General features: G+C 43.0%; 1 protein-coding gene across 1 annotated transcript; it reads right to left on the bottom strand.

Moving 5' to 3' along the window:
• Positions 1 to 2,983: 2,983 nt before the first annotated feature.
• LOC134077067 (keratin, type I cytoskeletal 13-like) lies at positions 2,984 to 7,510 on the bottom strand. Its single transcript, XM_062532453.1, has 7 exons — positions 6,951 to 7,510; positions 6,285 to 6,367; positions 4,990 to 5,146; positions 4,440 to 4,601; positions 4,128 to 4,253; positions 3,500 to 3,777; positions 2,984 to 3,327 (listed from the first exon to the last, which is right to left on the bottom strand). Exons 1-7 carry the CDS (start codon positions 7,467 to 7,469, stop codon positions 3,219 to 3,221), a joined length of 1,434 nt encoding a protein of 477 aa, XP_062388437.1. The 5' UTR covers positions 7,470 to 7,510; the 3' UTR covers positions 2,984 to 3,218.
• Between the last annotated feature and the right edge of the window lie 13,752 nt (positions 7,511 to 21,262).

Genomic DNA, 21,262 nt, shown 5'->3' on the forward strand with positions numbered 1-21,262 from the left:
AATCTGTGCTGTTGTCAAAAACAGCTTTTACCAACTAAGAGTGGTTGCCAAAATTAAGCCTTCCCTGTCATTTAGTGACCTAGACAAAGTCTTCCACGCCTTTATTACATCACGGGTGGACTACTGCAACTCTCTACCTAACCCTCCCCCAGTCCCTACTTAATCGACTCCAGATGGTCCAAAATGGAGCTGCTGAACTGCTGACAGGCACCAACAAACATGCCCATGTAACCTGCGTTGTGTGGAACCACCGTGGTCCAGCCCTGCACACGCCCGGACTCGAACCCGCGAGACAGCAGCACCTCGGATCAGGAGTCGAGCGCGCTAACAATCCAGCAAAAAGCCCAGGCTACTAGCTTTCATGCCAGCAGCGCTCTTGAAGCACCGGGGAGTGAGGTTTACTAACGTTCCACAGCATAGCTAACCAGCTAGCACCCGTTACACCCACATTACCTCAGTCCTGACTTCCTTGCATGGGCTCCCTATTCATTTTAGAGTCCAGTTCAAGGTCCTTCTGTTTGTTTTTAAAGCTCTAAATGGGCAGGCCCCGAGCTACAGCACTGACCTTCTCCACCTGCAGCAAAGTCAAAGTCAAAGTCAAGTGTAACCCTGTAGAAAATACATTGTTAAGTTTCATTTTGGGTGGTATGCCTTTAAATGCAAAAACACTGTCTGGATTTTATTTTCGTGTTCAATATTATTATGTACAATTTCATGTGAAAGAGAGGTACTTTTGTTTGCACTAAAATGCACAGAAACAACTGTAAGATTTAAAATAATTAATTCATGTGTTAAGAAGTAAGCCAACCAATGGGCAAGGTGAAAGGTCACAAAAGAGGAAAATCCGGTGGAGAGGGGTGTCTCACTCTCTTTGGCTGCAGACAAGACACGGAGAAGATCACGCCCGAAAACAAAAAGTGATAATCCTACTTTTCATGCTTAGTGGACAATTTAGAGTTATCAGACCGATAACTTATTCACTACTTTGTATGCGGAAGAAGTCGGTATCACATAGACTTGATCAAAACACGCTTGTTTGACTAGTGGCGTTTATAGCGTTGTATGAAAAGTTAGCAACTCAGTTCGGACTGTATGCTCACTGGCTACGACAGCCAAGGAGTTTACACGGAGGGACAAGACTGCGAGATCGACCGAAGGAAGGCAGCTTGCTGTTGGAACTGACACCTGCTCGAGAGTGCGCGAGCCTGGCTACGGTGCATGGACCCTCTCTGTGCACATCGTCATCGGCTGCGTGAGTTAATTGAATTTTCTTTTGCTGCGCCATCAGCGCGAAGTGGCCATAACGTTTTAAGGCCTCCACGCACTCAAGCTACATATTCAGGCCTGCAACGGGAACTGTACTGTGTGGGTTTCAATTTGTGAGTGCCGGCTTAGTTTACTATTTGGGCCCATAGGTTTAAAGTGAAACTGATTGATTGTGTGTGTATATATGGGGTTATATGTAACCTGTTGAGTTTGATTATTTGACTGTGGAGGTATACCATCATTATACCATTTTGAATACTTCTCATTTTATGTTTGATACAAAGTAATTTGTGCTAATACACATACTTAGACTTTACACGGGTGTTGAATTCATTATTGATTACTAAAGTGTTAGATTAAGACTTGTGTTCATTTGAAATAGAATAGAGTTTATACATTTAAAAAAGTGTGGTATTATCATATAAATACATTTAAAGCTTGAATATAAGGAAAACATTCACATAGTTATTTACATCCAGTTTATTACATTAAAACACATACAAAGGGAATTACACAATATACATTAATGTTGGATAGGGTAAGAGAACTCAGGGCGTACTTTGCTGCACTACTTATATAGGCAAAAGTCCGCTACACAAGTTTATTTCTATAGCACAATTTACAGACGGCTGAGCCGCACCGTAAAGTGCCGCACCGTAAAGTGCAAGAATGCAGAGAGTGAATAAAAAAGGCATAAACATTTTAAGGAGTTAAAAATAAAAAAATAAAAACAAAAACAGGAGATATTAAAAGGTAACCATGGGACACTGTAAACAGGTGCTTTAAAAGAAGGGGAACCCTAATTAAAATCAAGTGAAAAGTGGTGGGTTTTTAGAAGGGAGTTAAAACTGTGCACAGACTGGGCCGCACGGATGTGGAAGGAGAGGCAGTTCCAGAGACTAGGGGCTGCAACCGCAAAGGCTCTATCCCCCTTTGTTTTTAGCCTGGTCCTGGGCACTTCCAGTAGCAGTTGGTCAGCAGACCGTAGTGCTCTGTAGGGGATGTGGTGATGGAGGAGATCAGAAAGTATGTGGGGGCCAGACCATGGGATTCGAAGACGGTCAGTAGGAGTTTGAAGTCGACGCGGTAGTGGGTGGGTAGCCAGTGGAGTGATGCAAGGCCCGGGGTGATATGTTCACCTTTTTTTGTACAGGTGGGGAGTCGAGCTGCACCAACTGTAGGCGGCGGTTCCATCTGTAGCCTCCAGGTCTCTCAGGTCAAATGACAAAGCTCTCCTCCATGTGCCCTGGTCAAGGCTCAAACAAAAAGGTGACCGAGCCTTTGCAGTGGCTGCACCACTGCTGTGGAACAAATTGCCCATGGACATTAAAGTGCTCCCTCCATCTGTATTATTAAGTCTAGGCTCAAAACCCATCTTTTTACCTTCCCAGCTCACTAAACCTTCTGCCTGTTGTCCTGTCTGTAACTTTGCCCTTGTCACATGTGCTTGTCTCCTGCTGTTATTGCTGAACTGTGTCTGTCTGCTTTTTTGCTTTATTTCTTTATTTTACTCTGTACAGCACTTTGGTCAGTGAAAGCTGTGTTTAAATGTGTTTTCTGAATACATTTTATTTACTTACTTAGCTAACTGCTGTCTACAGCTTGCAGTGCCTCGTGATGTCAACAGTCCACTAGTTGACTAGTTGATGATGTCACTAATATGCATCAGAACTATGCATGCGTTTGAAAGAATGACACACACACACTTTCACTGTACTTTTAAGCTTGTCATCTTTATTGTCCAGTATACTGAGGGAGGCTCTCAGGGGACTGGACTAAAAAAAAACACACAGTAGATTCTCCCGTCAGGCAAGTGATTATGGTTGGTCCTGACAGAGGCTGGTTCTGGACGCCATCAGGCTCTTCCTGGGTCTGGACCCGTGGGCCCCACGCCAGTCGGGCCAGTTTGGGCCCAGAACCGGCTGCTGTCAGGAGGGCTTGACGTGGGTGGGTTACAAAACCCCAGATGAGGAGGACACCACCTGCCCATCAACTATCTCCTCTACGACTGTGATGACCTTGGTGGTGGTGGTGGTGGTGGTGGTGGTGGAGGAGTCCATGCTGGAGAAGCGCGAGAGACAAAGAGAAGACATGTCACACTCTCATTCTCATTTTTTCCTTTTTTTTCCCTTCCACATTTCCCCATGTCCATTACTTTCTGAGCTCATGTTGTGGTTGCAGTTATTGGTAAATTAGCTAAATCATGCTAACCGATTAGCGTATTAGTGATTACCTTGAGTCGACCGTATTGAGGCCTCCCATGCAGTCAACGATGGGCGTGATGCATGATGTGACTGCGCCTCCGTCCATCAGTCTTCTGTACTCGGCGATCTCCATCTCCAGCCTGGTCTTGATGTCCAGGAGCATGGAGTACTCTTGCCCCTGGCGTCCGAGGTCGGCGCGCAGCTGCACGAGCTGACCCTCCAGGCTGCCCACCTGCATCTGGTAGCCCGAGAGCATGCCAGAGAAGCGTGACTGCGTCTCCATCAGTGTGGCCTCCAACGACGCTTTCTGCGGGGGCGTGGGAATTAGGAAAGTTTGGATTAGAGGTGTTTTCTTCTGTCTTGCTACTGTTAAAAGGTGGTTCATCAGGTGAAAGGTACATGTGTCAAGTGAACAAAGTGTTTCCATGAAAGAAAAGTCGGGCAAGTTGCCAGAAAAAACAAGGTCAAGCACTACATTGTTTCAAACAGGAGTGCGTACTGTAGGTGGAAGAGCAAGGCATGGGAGAGGAAGGAAGGAAAATGATCTCTAATGGATCATGACGAAATTGCTTCTGATTTCATTGCATGGCCCGCATGGCACGAAACATTGACTGTGTGCCACAGCGCAGTGTTATGGAGCTGACGTGGTAATCTCACCATGCTCATGAGTGACTGAAGTTCGATTTCCAGGGACTGAACTGAGCTCTTGACGGAGTTGATCTCTGTCTTGCTGGTCTGAAGGACCTCTGTGCTCGTCATGACTTCCTTGCTCAGCGTCTCCGACTGCAAAACAGCAGCAGACAGAGAACACAGTGGGTGAGAAAGTTCTTGAACATATTTCACAATATCAGAAAATAGATCACCATTGTATGTATGCATGTATGTACTTTATGTATGAATGTAAATATGTGTGTATGTGCGTGTGTGTTTTTACAAATGGATACGTGTATATTTGTGTATGCCACCCACCTTGGCCTGGAACCAGGACTCAAGGTCCCTCTGGTTCTTGGCGGAGACGGCTTCGTAGTGTTCGCGGATGTCGGCCATGACCTTGGTGAGGTCCTCCTGAGGAGCAGCGTCCACCTCCACGTGGACCTGGCCGGTCATCTGTGTGCGCAGGCTCACAAGTTCCTGCCACAGAAAGATAGTGACATATTCAGTGTGCTGTATGTCTTCTCAAACCCAGAGGCAACACTGTGATGCAGGAGGCAGATGGTGCAAGACGACTCTAATCGCAAAACTACATTCACTAGCTACGTCACTCTTATCAATACTTTGTTTCTGGCAGTGTAGTCAAAGAAGTGAGTGAGTGTCTGTTTGTTAGCAAGATAACTCAAAAAGTAATGGATGGATTTCGATGAAATTTTCAGGATAGGTCTGAAATGACCCAATGAAGAACTATTAACTATTACATTATGGGAGTGATCCGTATCACTGTCTGGATCAAGGAGGCGGTTATGTTTTCGCTTGGCGGAGGTCTGCACTCTCGGAGTGCTTTTCTAGTTAGCTTTGCGCTCACCTCCTCGTGGTTCTTCTTGAGGAAGATGAGCTCATCCTGCAGGCCAGTGATCTGCATGGTCAGGTCACCACTAGTCATATTGAGCTCGTCCAGCACCCTCTTCAGACCAGCAATGTCCGCCTCCACAGACTGACGCATGGTGAGCTCGGTCTCGTACCTTACAAAGATAGAGGTGGAGTTATGTCTTTTAGTCTTTTATCTAATCCTTAAAGCGTAAGTTTGGCGGAAAATGAAAATAAAGCTATTTTCTGAATGAAAATACATCAACTAAACCGTGGAGGAAGTAATTTTCGCTCATCACGCAGTACAGGGCTAGCACTGGCAAAAGCTGCAGCCCAAACTCGCAAACAGTGGGTTAGCATGGGGCTTTCAGCCATGCGCTTTCAAAATCGCATTTTTAAACCACTAACATTGCTCAAAACAGCGGCAAACCTCGTCAGCAGCTTGCTCTAGGTGTCTACACATAAAACGAAGCACCAATCAGTCTGTAAACTTTGGAATAGTCTGTATACACGTAGAATCAGCAAACCAATCTGAAGCACAGAAATGTCACGCGAGATCTCACACGAGAGCTCGTGGACTTTCCTTTGTGAGGAACTGGAGTGATGAGCAAAAATTACTTCCTCCACGGCTTAGTTGATGTATTTTCATTCAGAAAATAGCTTTATTTTCATTTTCCGCCAAAATTACGCTTTAATTTGCTGCTCCAATGCACATATGCTAATAAATAATAATCTCCCGGGCTAAAATTGTCATATCAATCTTGAAATTGAAAATGCTACAGAGGAATACATCAATGAACTTATTGCCATATTTGGTCATTTCATGTACTGTACAGTACATTTGGAAACATGCAGGTAGACTCTTGCACCAAAGACAGCATGTGATATCAACTTTATTTGGTCACTTTGTGTGCTTACAAGTCTGTGAGCTATCTGTATCATTATGAGTTTATAGCATTTAGCAATTTCCCTATAGCTTACAGTAATAGGCTTTCTATCATTTGGACTAAGCCTAGCAAGAGGATTTCTGTTTTTTTTCTCTGAGGTAAACCTACTTGAAAACCTAACAAGAGGATTTCTGTTTTTCTCTCTGAGGTAGACCTACTTGAAAACTTAACAAGAGGATTTCTGTTTTTCTCTCTGAGGTAAACCTGTATACTTGAAAACCTAACAAGAGGATTTCTGTTTTTCTCTCTGATGTAAACCTGTATACTTGAAAACCTAACAAGAGGATTTCTGTTTTTTTTCTCTGAGGTAGACCTACTTGAAAACCTAATAAGAGGGTAAACCTACTTGACTCTGAAGTCGTCCACGGCGAGGCTGGCATTGTCAATGGCCAGGTGAACTGATCCCTTCAGCTGAATGGCTCCCTGGATCTGAAATACATCAGTAACACACCAATGCATTAACTTCAGTTGTCTTTCATTGTAAACTGCTGCAGCACATGGTATAAAAAGATGTTTAGTACACTCTTCATATTAACTTGTTGAAACAACACAAACTGCTTTGTACCTATCTGGACACAAAAATGTGCACAAGTTGTGTTATTGCTTTTGTGTTTCAACACATATAGTGTAACAGATTACAAAAGCAATGTGTTGGAAACAACACAAACTGTGTTGTCCCTATCTGGACGCAAGTCATGTTGTTTCCAACACATTCATGTTTAGAGTGCAGGAGAGCAAGGCAGAGTGGGCGTAGGCAGTGCACTCTGCAAGTCAGACCTTAGACACTAAGGGAAATCAACTTGATGTAGCTGTCATAACACGACAGCAAACGTGATCATTTCTGGTACGTTTCCAACCATGACATATGCACAATTCTGGTTTGAGGAATCTCAGATATAATCACATTCCCCCTACTACGAACCTCCCTACTGACAAGCGGAAGGGCATCATTGTGCTCTGTGGTGCAGCCTCCTCTGGAGGTGGGGTAATTAGGGTAATTACAGCAGCTCACCTTAACCTGCAGGTCAGTGATGCTGGTCATGAAGCTGCTGTACTCGCGTCCAGCAGGGGAGGTCCTGCTGTCCAGGAACTGTCTGATCTTCAGCTCCAGTCCGGCGTTGGCCTGCTCCAGGGCCTGCACCTTGGCCAGGTAGGTGGCCAGACGGTCGTTGAGGTTCTGCATGGTGCCCTTCTCGTTGCCGATGACGCTGCCCTCCCCGCCCATGGACATACTGAATCCTCCGCCGGCACCGCCACCGAATCCAGCGCCACCACCGAACCCGGCACCGCCACCGAACCCGGCTCCGCCGCCGAAGCCGCCCGCTGAGCCCAGGCTGGAGGCGCTGGAGATGCGCACCCCGGAACCGCCGGCGCCGCCGTACACGCTGCCGGCCCTCATCATGCGTCCGCCGCCGAGGCCTCCGCCCAGGCCTCCACCCAGGCCCATCCCCCCTCCGGACATGGACATGCGGGACGAGCCCATGGAGAATCCGCCTCCCATGGAGGAGCGGCTGGCGAAGACTGTTGCCATGGTGAAGAGAGGCTGGGAGGCTGGGTACTCTGGCTCTGACAGGAGAGGACTGAGTGGTGAGCTGGGAATCTGAGGGGCTTTTTATCCTCATTCCCACTCCCACAACCCCCCCTCGCCTGCCTCAGCCCTGCCCACCTCTCTATCAAATTCAAATTCAAATTCAAAGGGTGCTTTATTAGCGTGACTGTTTGTTACAGCGTTGCCAAAGCTACAGTAACTATCACACTCCCAACGACAGATTCCCCCCCATCCCCAGCCCTACTGGGAGTTTGGTGTATGTGGGTTCTGCAGAAGTGGAGATGCTTTGCATTTAAGCGTGGGAAAATACTTGAAACACAGGCAATGCCTTGAAACACAGCCAAAGAAATGCGCTCTCAGCTTAGACTAGTCTTTGAACTTTCGCAATCGATTGCGGATACAAAGGAATGTTCATATTTGCCCTGTAGCCCTGTTTCTCCTGTATGACTGTATGACGTAATGCAATCCAAATATGGACACTTTTCTCATTATAAAATGGGAACTTTTGGGGAAATGTGGAGAAATATATAGGCACGAGTAGACAAAATGTAATGAAATAAACATCTAAATGTGTAAATCGGACCTTGTTGTAGTAGTAGGGTGATAAAATACATGCTAAGGTTGCAAATCAGCACAAAATCTCGAAATTGACCACTGCATTCAAAAACAATGTTTTCACCTGCCATGTCTCGCCGGGACACACCAACCCGAAAATCGGCCGTCGGACAGTCGGGGGGCGGTTGGGTGTGTCCCGTGCCGTTGCCAGTTGGCGTCGGGGTTAATTTTGGCCAGTTTTGGCCGACTTGACATTTAGAGTCGGCCAGTGGCCGTCGCCCTCAATGACCAATCTGATAGGTGGAGTCCTAACCCTTCCAAAACCTCGATGTAGGTTTCGAACCCATTTTGATAAACCTTCCTAACATATTTAACATAAGTATCTGAACGTGTGTTATTTCAGGTTATTTTCCATTCACTTTTCGTTTACTTTGCTAACATTAGCTAGCTAGCTAGCTAGGTTAACGGGCGAAAAGTTATTTATTCCGTGCCCAAGAGAGTGTTTCGTTGGCATCACACACAAGCAATGGCAATAAAATAATACACACTATATAATTATAATTATATTTTCTTATTGCTTAATAAGTCCGAAAACTAGTGCAATTAGTTCCGCAAATCCAGTATGATATCTACTCGGCTGACTCTGAAGCCTGCAGTTATGGGTAATGTATCCCACCTTGTGCACGCGCAGAATGTACAATCTGCGTCGGCATCGCTTCGGTGTGTTCAGAGCTGGCTGGTTCAGAGGCACTTTCTTGACCGACCAGGGGAGAGGAGAGCCTGACTGATAGTCCAACTGCTTTTCTGCCGACGGTCGGCGGTCGGGTTGGTGTGTCCCGGCCTTTAAGCTCTAGCCGAGCGCATAGCATCAGCCATTCATGTGGGGCTTGCAATCAAAGGAGAAAGAAAACAGTCGGTCTGCTTTGGTTAATGAAGGACGTGACAAGCTGCAAATCTCTTATGATCTTCTGCGTGATAGCCTAAACCACTATCAACTTGCTGTTAAAAAGTCAAAAACTGATTACTATGCTGAGATAATTAATAAACAAGCTCATAGACCCAAAGTGCTTTTTAAAACTATTAATTTAATTTTGAACCCTGCTGCCCACAATATTGACAGCTCCACTGAAGCTTGTGAAAACTTTTTTAACTCATTTTATTTTAAAAATGGACTCAATCAGAGCCAATATACTTAGTTCTTCTCTTGACCCTGCAGACCCTCAACCTCCCACCAGCTGCCATCTTCAGCACTTTGCACCAGTTTCTTCCTCTGAGCTCCCTCCTTCCGTTTTCTAGGCACCACTATCCATCAGTCCCTATCATGGAACCCGAACACCAGTCTCATCATTTCCAAAGCCCATCAAAGCCCATCAGAGACCTCCGTCAGCTGAAGAAGTTTGGGGTCAGTCAAGCAGGCATGATCCACTTCTATCGGGCTACCATTGAGAGTGTACTCTCCTTCGCCATCTTGGTCTGGTATGGTAGTGCCACCAGCCAGGACAAACAACGGCTTGAGAGGGTAGTGCGCAGGGCCTCAAAAATCATTGGCTGTAGTCTGCCTACTATAGCCTCACATTACATCACCAGAATCTCCAGGAAAGCCAAAAACATCATCTTTGACCTCTCCCACCCAGCACACCATCTATTCACACCCCTTCCATCAGGGAGAAGGTTCAGGAGCATCACATGCAAAACATCACGCTTCAGGGATAGTACCTATCCACAAGCTATTCGCCACCTGAACATGCACTAAGCACTTATGGATTACATACCAGGCTACCTCTCTTTGCACTTGTACAACTGTACTGAACTGCTGCTTTCTGTGATCCTTGCACTTTTTTGCACTTTTTCTGTATATATATTAATATATTAAGTGTTGTTACCCCTGTGCTATTGTGTTGTCATTATGTGTCTTATATGTGAGCATACCAAAACACATTCCTATCAATTGTATTTCATACTGTTGAAATGGTTATAATAAACTTGAACTTGAACTTGAGCTTGAGCTATCTTAGATAGTCTCACGGATGAAACCCACTCACTGCCCCTCAGATGTCATACCCTCTCAGCTCTTTAGAGACATATTTTCCTCTATCTGCCCTTTCATTGTGGCTATAGTAAACAGCTCACTAGCCACTGGTGTTGTCCCTTCCACTTTCAAGCATGCTACTGTGCAACCTCTCCTAAAAAAAGTCTTCCCTTGACCCAAGTGACTTGAAAAATTACAGACCTCTCTAAACTGCCTTTTATCTCTTAAAGTGGTTTTCCAGCAACTCACAGTATATTTGAACACTTACATTATTAGATACATTCCCATCTGGTTTTAGAGCTATCCACAGCACTGAATCTGCCCTACTGAAAGTTTACAATGACATTCTGCTTTGCACTGACTCCTGGTTCCTGCGCCATTTTAGTGTTATTAGATCTTAGTGCTGCATTTGACACCATTGATCATGGCATCCTACTGCAGAGGCTGGAACATACAGTTGGGCTAGAGGGCACTGTTTTAACCTGGTTCACCTCTTACCTGAAAGACAGGACTTTTTCAGTTAAATTGGGTCATTACTCCTCTTCCTCTGCCACCATGAAATGTGGGGTCCCCCAAGGCTCAATCCTTGGCCCCTCCTCTTCTCTCTCTACATGCTGCCCCTGAGTTCTATCTTTGACAGATATGGCATCCATTACCACTGCTATGCTAACAATACCCAGATCTACCTCCCAGTTGCCCCTCAGACCACATGCACACTAGACAAACTGTATAGCTGCCTCAATGACATTAAATCTTGGATGGCATGCAATTTCTTACAACTCAACGATAGCAAAACTGAAGTCATTATATTTGGTCCCCCTTCCTCTGTCACCAGCCTCAGCAGTGCTCTTGGTCCCCTCTCTAATAAACTGCACTCTGTGGTTAGGAATCTTGGTGTTATGCTGGATAGCTCTCTGAATTTTAATAAACAAATCAATAGTGTGGTCGAAGTGGTTTTTATCAACCTAGAGTAATATCGAATCTTAAATTCCTTTTATCACAGAAGGATCTTGAAATTCTTATACATGCTTTTATTTCCTCCAGACTTGATTATTGCAATATTTTATACACAGGTCTTACTCAATCCAACATCCACAAATTACAGATGGTCCAGAATGCAGCAGCCAGATTGCTCACTGGCACTAAAAAGAGAGAGCATATCACACCAGTCCTGGCTCAGCTGCACTGGCTCCTTGTCAAATTCAGAATTGATTTTAAGATTTTACTCTTTGTTTTCAAAGCTCTTAATGGCTTAGCCCCCCCTTATATTGCAGAAATGCTTTCCCCACACTCCACCCCCAGGTCGACCCGGTCATCTACAAAACAGCTCCTATCTGTCCCCCATACTCGTCTCAGAACGAGATGTGACCGGGCGTTCTCTGTTGCTGGCCCAAACCTTTGGAATCCCCTTCCACCCCATATTAAATCCTCTACCACCCTTGCCAGCTTTAAGTCCAACTTAAAGACATACCTTTTCACTCTTGCTTTTAACAACCTTTAACTTCCTCCCATATTCCCTACTGCTTTTTATTTATTTTTATATCTTATTTCATTTATTGCTCTTAACCTTGCTCTTATTTTTGTACTACTTTTATTTTCCTGTTTTATTCTATTTTACCTGTTTTACTCTATGTTGTTGTTAATATTATTTTCTTTTTACTTATTATATGCATTATTTAGTCAAGACCTGTGTATTCTTGGGCCCCCTTTTTATCAACTGCCCTGCCCAATTCTGACTTCTTCTGATGTAAAGCAATTTGGGTCAACCCCTGTTGTATTTAAATGTGCTATATAAATAAAAGTGACTTGACTTGACTTGAAGAGCGTGACCGCCGGAGGCTCTGATAAGACGCTGAGATGAAGAAAAGCCGTGGGGACCGAGGAGCTCTAGTAGTGATGGGAAAACCAGATCAGTGACGCGAACCGGTTCAACCGAAGGGTTGTTGGGTGGCCTACCGGGTTAATTGATTCGGTCATTTACTCCCTCCGCCACAGCCGCTCCAAAACATGCAGCCTCAAAGCCTCAAACTGCAAGCAAATGTCTTGCTCGCCATGTCTGAAATAGGCTGACATTATTAACTCATTCATGGCTGGCCACTGTTTACATTCGGTCTCGTTCAGTTACCTGCGTGGTCTCCTCGAGACAGCCTAGCCGGTAACCTTCGCCTCTAAAACTCAAAACGGCTGCAATGTAGGCTAATGTAATACTTTATGAGTTTACATAAACACAATTCAGTAAGATAAACGAGAAATAAAGCCTTCTTGATCGGTTGCTAAATTCAGCTTGCCGTAAACCATACAGTCGTTTGATTATATACTGATGCAGGACCCGCAGTTACAGGCTGTCTCATTCAGTAGCCTGATGCGCGGTCTCCTGACATACTGTAGCCTACAGCCTGCAACATTCACTAATAACTACCAAGATACCATTACAGGGATTAAAGCAAAAAAAATCCTGAGCCTGAACTTTTTTAGACTCGTGCATGCGACTCTATACGACACTATGTTGGTCGATCGATTGGAAACCGGTTTACTTTTTGGAGTGTTTGCACACGACACAGGCCTTGTTTGTGATGTTGGACCCCAAGAAAAGCCAATAGGTGGCAATAGTAGTCCAACACACTACAATATGCTACATGTAGCATTTAGGATTTCTTTTTATATCAAGTTTTGCTGCTAATCTTTGTCTATGACAGGTTACAAATTGACCTACAATCATAAGGTGTCATGTTGTCAGGATATGTGAAATTGGAAGGCAGGCATTTGAAGAATAAGATTTAGTTGCAACCATTTAAGTTATGGTATTCAAAAAAAGACAATGATTCTCTTTCTAAAGAGTAATAACAGTGTTTCCCACAGATTAGAAGGCAATATGTGGTGGTCGCCTCATGTCTGACACTTTGCTTTCACATAATGTGAATTTATTTATTTAATGATTTTTAACAAGATGTAAAGCACACACACACACACACACACACACACACACACACACACACACGTGTAATTATTTATATACATTCTGTATACTGACATTTCTGATATTCATAACAGCAAACTTTATGCAGCTTATAGCCTGCTATTCATATTACAACTCCACCTTTTAAATTCAGCTGTTTGATTGAAGCCTCAAAATATTGTAAACAAAGTAGCATAGTTGGCTAGTTTATCATACTCTAGCTGGTTGGACTGTTCAGTGTCCCCACGTGCGTTTGAGTTTCAAGGTAAGCTCATACTTTTACTCCTTGGGACAGGCCCTTTAAATCTTGGAGTTGAAAAACATTGGTATGAGATGGTCAGTCAACTTGAATGCAGAGTTTTAATCAGATGTGTGCAGCATAGCCTACTAATGATGCTAACCGTATTTAACAATAATTCAGCTAGTCGTCTTCTGTGCGTCATTGGGTTCACGATTGTGAATGTTTTGTTTGGATTAAATGTGCATGTGGAGGGGCGTCCATTGAGTGCGCACGAGAGCGGGCCAAGGAGAATTCGTTTACTTCTATACGGTTTGGTAAAGTTGCACGCATAGTCTACAAAATTTGCGGAAGAACTTATTCTTCCACCCGCAGCGTCAGGTGCATTAGTGCGACCGCGCTTCCAGGGATGATGTTATGGAGACAGAAGCGGTGTGCACGAAGGGGAGTGTCTGTGTCTGTGTGTGTGTGTGTGTGTGTGTGTGTGTGTGTGTGTGTGTGTATTAAAGGGTGCGTGACGCTTGAGTGACAGAGAGGGAGAGCAGGGAAAGGAAATTCAGCTTAACGAATGCTGCGTGTTTTTCAATAGCGTTAACACATAAATAATATTTTAAAAAATGAACGCAGTCAATGGCCGCACGCCGGAATTCCGGCACGGTGCCGGAAAACTTTAATCCCTGTGCCATTATGTGTATTTACATGTGATATACTTCCCCATCGATAATGTATGGATATCCATGAATAATCATCTTGTTTACTTTACTGAATAGGCTTATGGGTTGATATCGAACTTGCCGAGGACCTAGCGAACAGTTTGCTAAGTACGGGTTACAAGGCTCCTTCAGCCACGGTTACGCGTACGAGGCTCATTCAGCCCACACAGGTAGAGGCGCTAATGTGCAATAAGACTGAAGACGAGACAAGTAAAGCCAAAGAAGTCAGTGCTGTGTGCAGTACTGTGCTGTGCTGTGTGCAGTGCTGTGCTGTGTGCAGTGCTGTGCTGCATGATGAAAACCTATGGAATGAGGAACAGTGAGTCGGTTCATTGACGTTTGGCACCCGATTCACCCGGCTCAGTGCCAGTGGCACGAACCGGGTAAATTAACCGACTCATCGGTCTGTTCGTCATCACTAGCCCTTCTTGGCAGAGCTTGCGTTTTCTCTCTCTCACACTCTCACACACAGGAGTCACACACATCTAGCGCTCACACACAGTGAGAGCATTTGCCAAATTTGAAGCCTGTTGTCAAGTTAGCACAGGTTGAGTAGGCCTACCCCTAAAACTAAATGAATGAAAGAAGCTGAGGACAGCACTCTTCAGATTTTCTTTGTTTATTCGCCTACAAACGTTTCGGGCAGAGCCATTCTTCAGTGTGTAAGGGCTCTGCCCGAAACATTGGTAGGCGAATAAACAAAGAAAACCTGAAGAGTGCTGTCCTTAGCTTCTTTCATTCATTTATGTTTTACGTGGGATTCAGCACCCAGTTAAAAAACTTGGATTTATCAGAAGGCGATAGTGTGAGCGCGTCTCCTCCACTTCACAAGTTACCCCTAAAACTACCCATCAACTCCACTTGAATGCCATCTCTCCTTCCATGGGCAAAAGACCTCCGCCATTTCCCTCACCTGCTGCTTGCTGCTACATGCTCAGAGCAGCAGCTCGCTCTCCCATCCCACTGACCTTTAAAAAGCGTCTCCTCCAGACATGGAATCCGAAGGCTTTAGGACCCTGGCGCTACATATGCCCCTCGGCTGTGTCTCAGGTTTTTATATGACCGTGAAACCATTATAAGCTCCTTGCTAAATCTGTGTATTAAGGCAAATGTACAAATGTCGGCTGTTTTTTTATATTTTCAATGTCATGTTGTCATGCTAATGTCATGTTGTCATGCTAATGTCATGTTGGTCAAAAGGCACTAGTTGTTCCATGCTGCATAGTTGTACCCCATATGATAAATAAGCCTTATTTCATTTCTTGAGTCATTATAATCTGTAGGCCTATACATGCAAAAGTGTTGACCAGCTGCCATACATTAACTAGTCATAGTCTGTCTTGCACATGTACATACATGTCACCTGGACCATACAGGAATGCCAGGATATACAGATATTTACTTATACAGTAAATAAGGGTTCTATCTTACCAAGGGTTGTTTTACTGTATACTGAATGCAATTTCCCCTTTGCTCAACACTGCAAAAGCCTTTACACTGTCACAATGTCTGTCAACAGTAAACACATGAACATATCTACTCTCTTGCAATCAACCCCCTCCACAAACAGTAGTGTAACTTTTTTTAAGTTTTGAAATAGCTATGCCACATCAGAAATAGTGCTGCCCTGTGCACTATTTGAAAATACTTACACATACATACTTACAGTACAAAGCAGTTTGACTATCTTGTTCATGCACAATGGTGAAAGAATATGTCTGGACAGTTTCATTGGTATACTGTACATACAGTACTTGCTTTTATAACATGGACTAAGCATTTTTAGCAAAGTACGCATTTGACCAGGTAATCCACTATGTGGTGCACCAATTGTTTTGAGAAATGAAACTGCTGTGCAAACCTTAATGATGATTTGAAAAATGCACCGAAGTGACTGAGAATAACAATGCATTTGTTATTTGGCAAAACCTTCAGTGAATCCTTATTTTTCCATAAAGATAGAGTTGGTGCATATGGAAAAGCCATAAAAACAGTATACAAACTGATAACATTTGGTAGAATTGTTTGGAGACATGCCTATTCCTGAATTTGGTAGCCAAGCTTTTACAAGGAAAAATGTTTGTTGCCCAAGGGGGGACGCACTATTTGTGCTTTCAAAGGCTTATAACACCCAGGCCACTTTGGCATTCAAGCCACGGGCATGAATCGTTATTCTAACTAATGAGCTCAAGTCAAGTTGTTGATATTACAAAATAACGATATGAACTCAATTCATAATTGAATCTAGTGCTTTTTGGCATTTCAGTCATTGTGGTCTTTTCATAACAACTGGTAGGTTGCATTCCTTCAAACCGGTTCATTATCACCCAATTATGTTGTCTCTGGTTAAATATCAGCTACCCTCTACTATAACAGGCATAAACAATATAACACCTTCACATGCTTGCAGGTACATGTTTGGAGCCGAACACACACCAGAAGCTTATCTGTCTGACCTTTAAATCGTCATCTCGAGAGACACGGCTCTCTGCTGTTAAATGTGAAGCAACTTGTCAAAGAGGCCTTTCAACCTTGTACTTCTCCTGTTTTCAAAGTGCACAGGTCGGGGAACCACATCACCCATAATGTTCAAGCGTAGAGAAATATGTCTACATGTGGTTGTGATAATGATTCCTATTGACATATACAGGGAACAAGGCTTTTATTAGTCAACCTTTAAGACTATTACAGGTTTTCCTCAGAGACTTTGGTTCATTTCATCATCAATCATCAATCATCATTAATGCTTGCACAACAGTTAGTGCCTTTCATAAAACAATTAGGGCAAAGATGGTTGAAACTCACATTTAGTCTTCAACAGTCTTGTTGAAAACAATTACTGTATATCTCTTTAACCAAACTCAACGCCTAATCCTACCCATATGGAAAAACGTATATGCCAGCAATGTGTTTTATATACAAAACTTGTATGATTTACTCTTGAAAGTGGCCCCTTTCTCGCTTTCCTCATACAACGTCATATATAGTCCTTACAGTTTACAATGTTTTATATGTTTCAGGTTACACAGATTTAGCAAGGATCTTATAATGGTTTCACTGGCATATAAAAATCTATCAGGTTTTTATATGACAGTGAAACCATTATAAGATCCTTGCTTTATCTTTTCCATATGGGTAAACCAATAGTTTACGATCTGAGAATCTGCACTTAATCAGTGGAAGACCCTCTGAGTGAAGTGTGACCTGTTAGCCCTTTTACCTGTTAGCCCTTTTCCTATTTGGCTAACGCAGGGATAGTAAAGATTCTCACGCATGAATTTGCATATAGTGTTGCAGTGCAAGACAAGTCTCAACACATACATGTATAGAGGCAATACCTTGCCAATGTGTGTAGGGGTGGGTGGGACATTGTAGCCACATTCAGGAACAGGATTGAAACCAAAGGATTCGCGGTATTTCCTTTAATATTTGATCATATAAGCTGTTGTTTTTTTGAAGGAAAAAAATGCACTCAGGTGACAGGTGTTTAAAGTCAAGATTTGGGTGTGGAGCATATCTGACGCCTTGCCAACTTGGCTCAGGTGCAAGAGTGTATTGGCTCATTGCAATGCAGCGTCAGCATACCTGCATGCACGTTGCATTTTGTACGTTTGTTTAAGTTGCTTTGGTGCATTTCTCAAATTGTCATTAATGTTTGCACAACAGTTACAGCATTTCTCAAAAACAATTAGCGTTAACTGCATGACATAGTGTATTGCCTGGAAAGGCAAATATCTTGCTCAAAATGATTAAGTCTATGTCTCAAAGCAAGTAGGCCTATTTATACCAATGCAACTGTCAGTGCAATCAAAATGACAACTCTTCATGCCATTGCTTTCTGTCAAGATAGTGAATATACTTTACTATGTTGTCAATAGGATAGTTTACACTGTAAGTATCTTGTCTTTGAGAATTTCAATTCTGATCTGAGAAATGTATCAAAGCAATTGAGAAAAACTGTAACCCACACACATATTTATTTGTTCTGTCTTTTAGAAAGCCTAAAAGCAGCACTAAACAATATTTGCTCTTGGGGTCCATACAGTGTAGTTGAGAAGTGCAATAATACATGAACGAACTCTGCATCTTTGCAACAAACTATAAGCATAACTCTGATACAAAATACAATAGAGGGAATCAGTAGTCTGTAGAAGGAGAGCTCCCTGAACTCTGTAGCCTAAATAGCAGCTCTTTTGGTTATGGTTATGGTTATTTAGCAGACGCCTTTGTCCAAAGCGACATACAAATAAATAACAATACAAATTAAATAACAGTGAACAACTACAAAAGGGAGAATAGCAATATTATCAATAAAACAATCATTTAAGCACTAACCTAATGAGAAATAAAACAATGAAATGAGAATAGCAATCAAATAAGTCACTCAGTTAATTATATAATAACAATAACTATAACATGGTATGGCTAAATATAAGGACAATAGCAGAATAAATGTCAAATTCTAACAATGGACAAATTATAACAAAACAATACTATTATACAAACCATAACACATAACAAACGCTCAAAAGACTAAGTGCATATTAAACAAATATGCCTTAAGACTCCTCTTGAAAGATCCAAAACTGTTGCTGGAACGGAGAGCATGGGCAACTCATTCCACCAACACGAAACCACTGAAGAATAGGATCTACAGTTTGACCTAGCATGTATGGTTTGTCGACATAACAGATGTCCATTTAGATGTGTTTCTTTCTGCCCACACAGCGTTTTGCAAGACCTGTTCAGAGTGCAAAAAAATTGGCCATCTGCTCTCTCTATTAATTTGGAAACATTGATTTATAGTAAAAAAAAAAAGTTATGGGGGGCTTTGTACATTTGCTGCAAATCCAAATTTAGATTTGGCTTGATGTGATGTGTTGAATGGTGTCAAATGGTGTCTACCTCTAAACGAATGGCTGCACTAGTAGCCTTGTAAGTAAGCAAGCTACTGCAGAAGACGTGAAAATCATTTGTGTGTGAGCAATACGAAGCACAGGGAATGCATGGGAATGCTTTTAAAATCTGCTGACGGTGCAAGTTGCTTAACGCCTTCCATGTAACCCCACAGATAAATCAGAACAGATTCCTGACAAACCCCAGGGGGTACACGCCTGGGCCAACAGGCAGGTCTTCCGCTGAAGGTCGTGTGTCATTGTCTCTCCAAACGCTGGGTGGCGAGAAGCGCACGGTAGCCGTGACAGGATAAGGTCAGAGGTCAAATCCTTGTGTAGATCAGCATCTGCTACAGAACGTTGAGTCTCTTAGAACTCTTTTCATTTAGTTAGACCTGTGGAAACAAAGTATTACATGCAAAGTTACTTTCATAAAGAGATTTTAACATGAACGATTGCAGTGTGCTTCACACTGGTCCAAAAGTTATCACTTGATCTTGAGTGTTATGGTACCTACTGCTTATTATGCCATAGCAGTGTATGCATCACACTCCTCCTGAATGTTGTAATCACACTGTGTGTGTGTGTGTGTGTGTGTGTGTGTGTGTGTGTGTGTGTGTGTGTGTGTGTGTGTGTGTGTGACTTCAAAAGTTCAAAACACAAGGTAAAGTGTTACCATGTCTCAGACCTCATTACATGATGCTCCGGATTGATGATCTAGATCACTTTTTTCACTTTCTTTACTGACCAATTGTTGGGACGAGAGTCAATGAGAGTCGTGTTGCCTGTCTGTCTGTCATTGCACACAGCATGGCCACATCTGTGGGCTGTAGCAGGTATAGAGGATGGCCACAGGGAGGCGATGTAGGTCTTTTCAGTATTTCTGCGCCTCGTAGGGTATTGCCTGCAAAAGCAGGTATCTTTCTCAAAATGTTTAGTCTATGTCTTGAAAGCAAGCATTTATACCAGAAGAACAGCCAGTGCAATGTCTTTATGCCATTGTCTAACAATATAGCCAATATACTTTGTCATGTTGTCAATATAACACTTTTCTGAGGAACAATGTGCATGGCTATTTTAAAACAATGAAGTTACACATTATTGTGAGCAGAGAGGGTTGATTGCAAGAGAGTGAAACATTTTACCGTTCAGACATTGTGACAGTATACAGAAAGCAAAGGCTTTTACATCATTGTGCAAAAAACAAAATGCAAATATACAGTATAACACCCCTTGGTCAGAGCTGTACAGCACTGTAAACCAGATTTATTGTATAAGTAAATGTGTCTGTACATCCTGACATTCCTGTCGTCAGGTCACATACAGTTGGCTATTTATATATGCCAGAAAGACTATGAGAACAAGTTATGACTCCTAGTTCAACAATTATGCATGCAATGACTCAAGCGATGAGATAAGGCCTATTTGTTTTATGGGATAGAATATGACATTAGCAAATTGAAAACGTAAAAAAGAGCAAACAAGTGCATGGATGTACGAAAGCATTTGCGGTTAGTTCAAAGCAATGACAATTGTGTTGTGCAAAAGTGAGAGGATGATATGGACCTTAAACTAGCCCTTTTGAGAATTCCAGTTCTCATCTGAAAAATGCACCAATGGGACTGAGAATAGCTGAGAAGTGCTCTATTGTGCCATCATCTGAAGTAATTACAGCAGATGACCACAGGGTGGCGATGTGGATGATTCTCTATATAAAAAAAAAACCCTTTGTGATATATTTACAACATTTATGCATTTAGCATACACTGTTTCCAAAGTAATGTATATTGTGAAGCTATTGTTACATTGCCCCTGGGCCTGGAGCAACTCTTGTGCTTTGCTCAAGGGCACAATGGTGGAAGCCAGGAATTGAACCCACAACTTTCCTGGCTAATCAGAAGCAGAATCAGAATCAGAATCAGCTTTATTGGCCAGGTTTGCGCAAACAAACAAGGAATTTGACTCTGGTTAATCGTTGCTCTCAAGTACAACACTCAACACAACAATAACATAGAAAAACAGTAAGAATAAATAGAATAGAATAGAATAGAATAGAATGTATACTTTTTTGATCCCGTGAGGGAAATTCAGTTCTCTGCATTTAACCCAATTTAACCGAATTAGTGAACACACAGCACACAGTGAACACACAGTGAGGTGAATCACACAACCCAGAGCAGTGAGCTGCCTGCCCAACCAGCGGCGCTCGGGGAGCAGTGAGGGGTTAGGTGCCTTGCTCAAGGGCACTTCAGCCGTGGTGGACTGGTCGGGGATCGAACCGGCAACCCTCCGGTTACAAGCCCGATGCGCTAACCAGTACACCACGGCTGCCCACAGAATAAGGGCAGTATAAGAATAAATACGTACATTTACAAATAAATAGATGATA

The sequence above is a fragment of the Sardina pilchardus genome, chromosome 3 (genome assembly GCF_963854185.1).
Source record: "Sardina pilchardus chromosome 3, fSarPil1.1, whole genome shotgun sequence".
Classification (NCBI taxonomy): Eukaryota; Metazoa; Chordata; class Actinopteri; order Clupeiformes; family Clupeidae; genus Sardina; species Sardina pilchardus.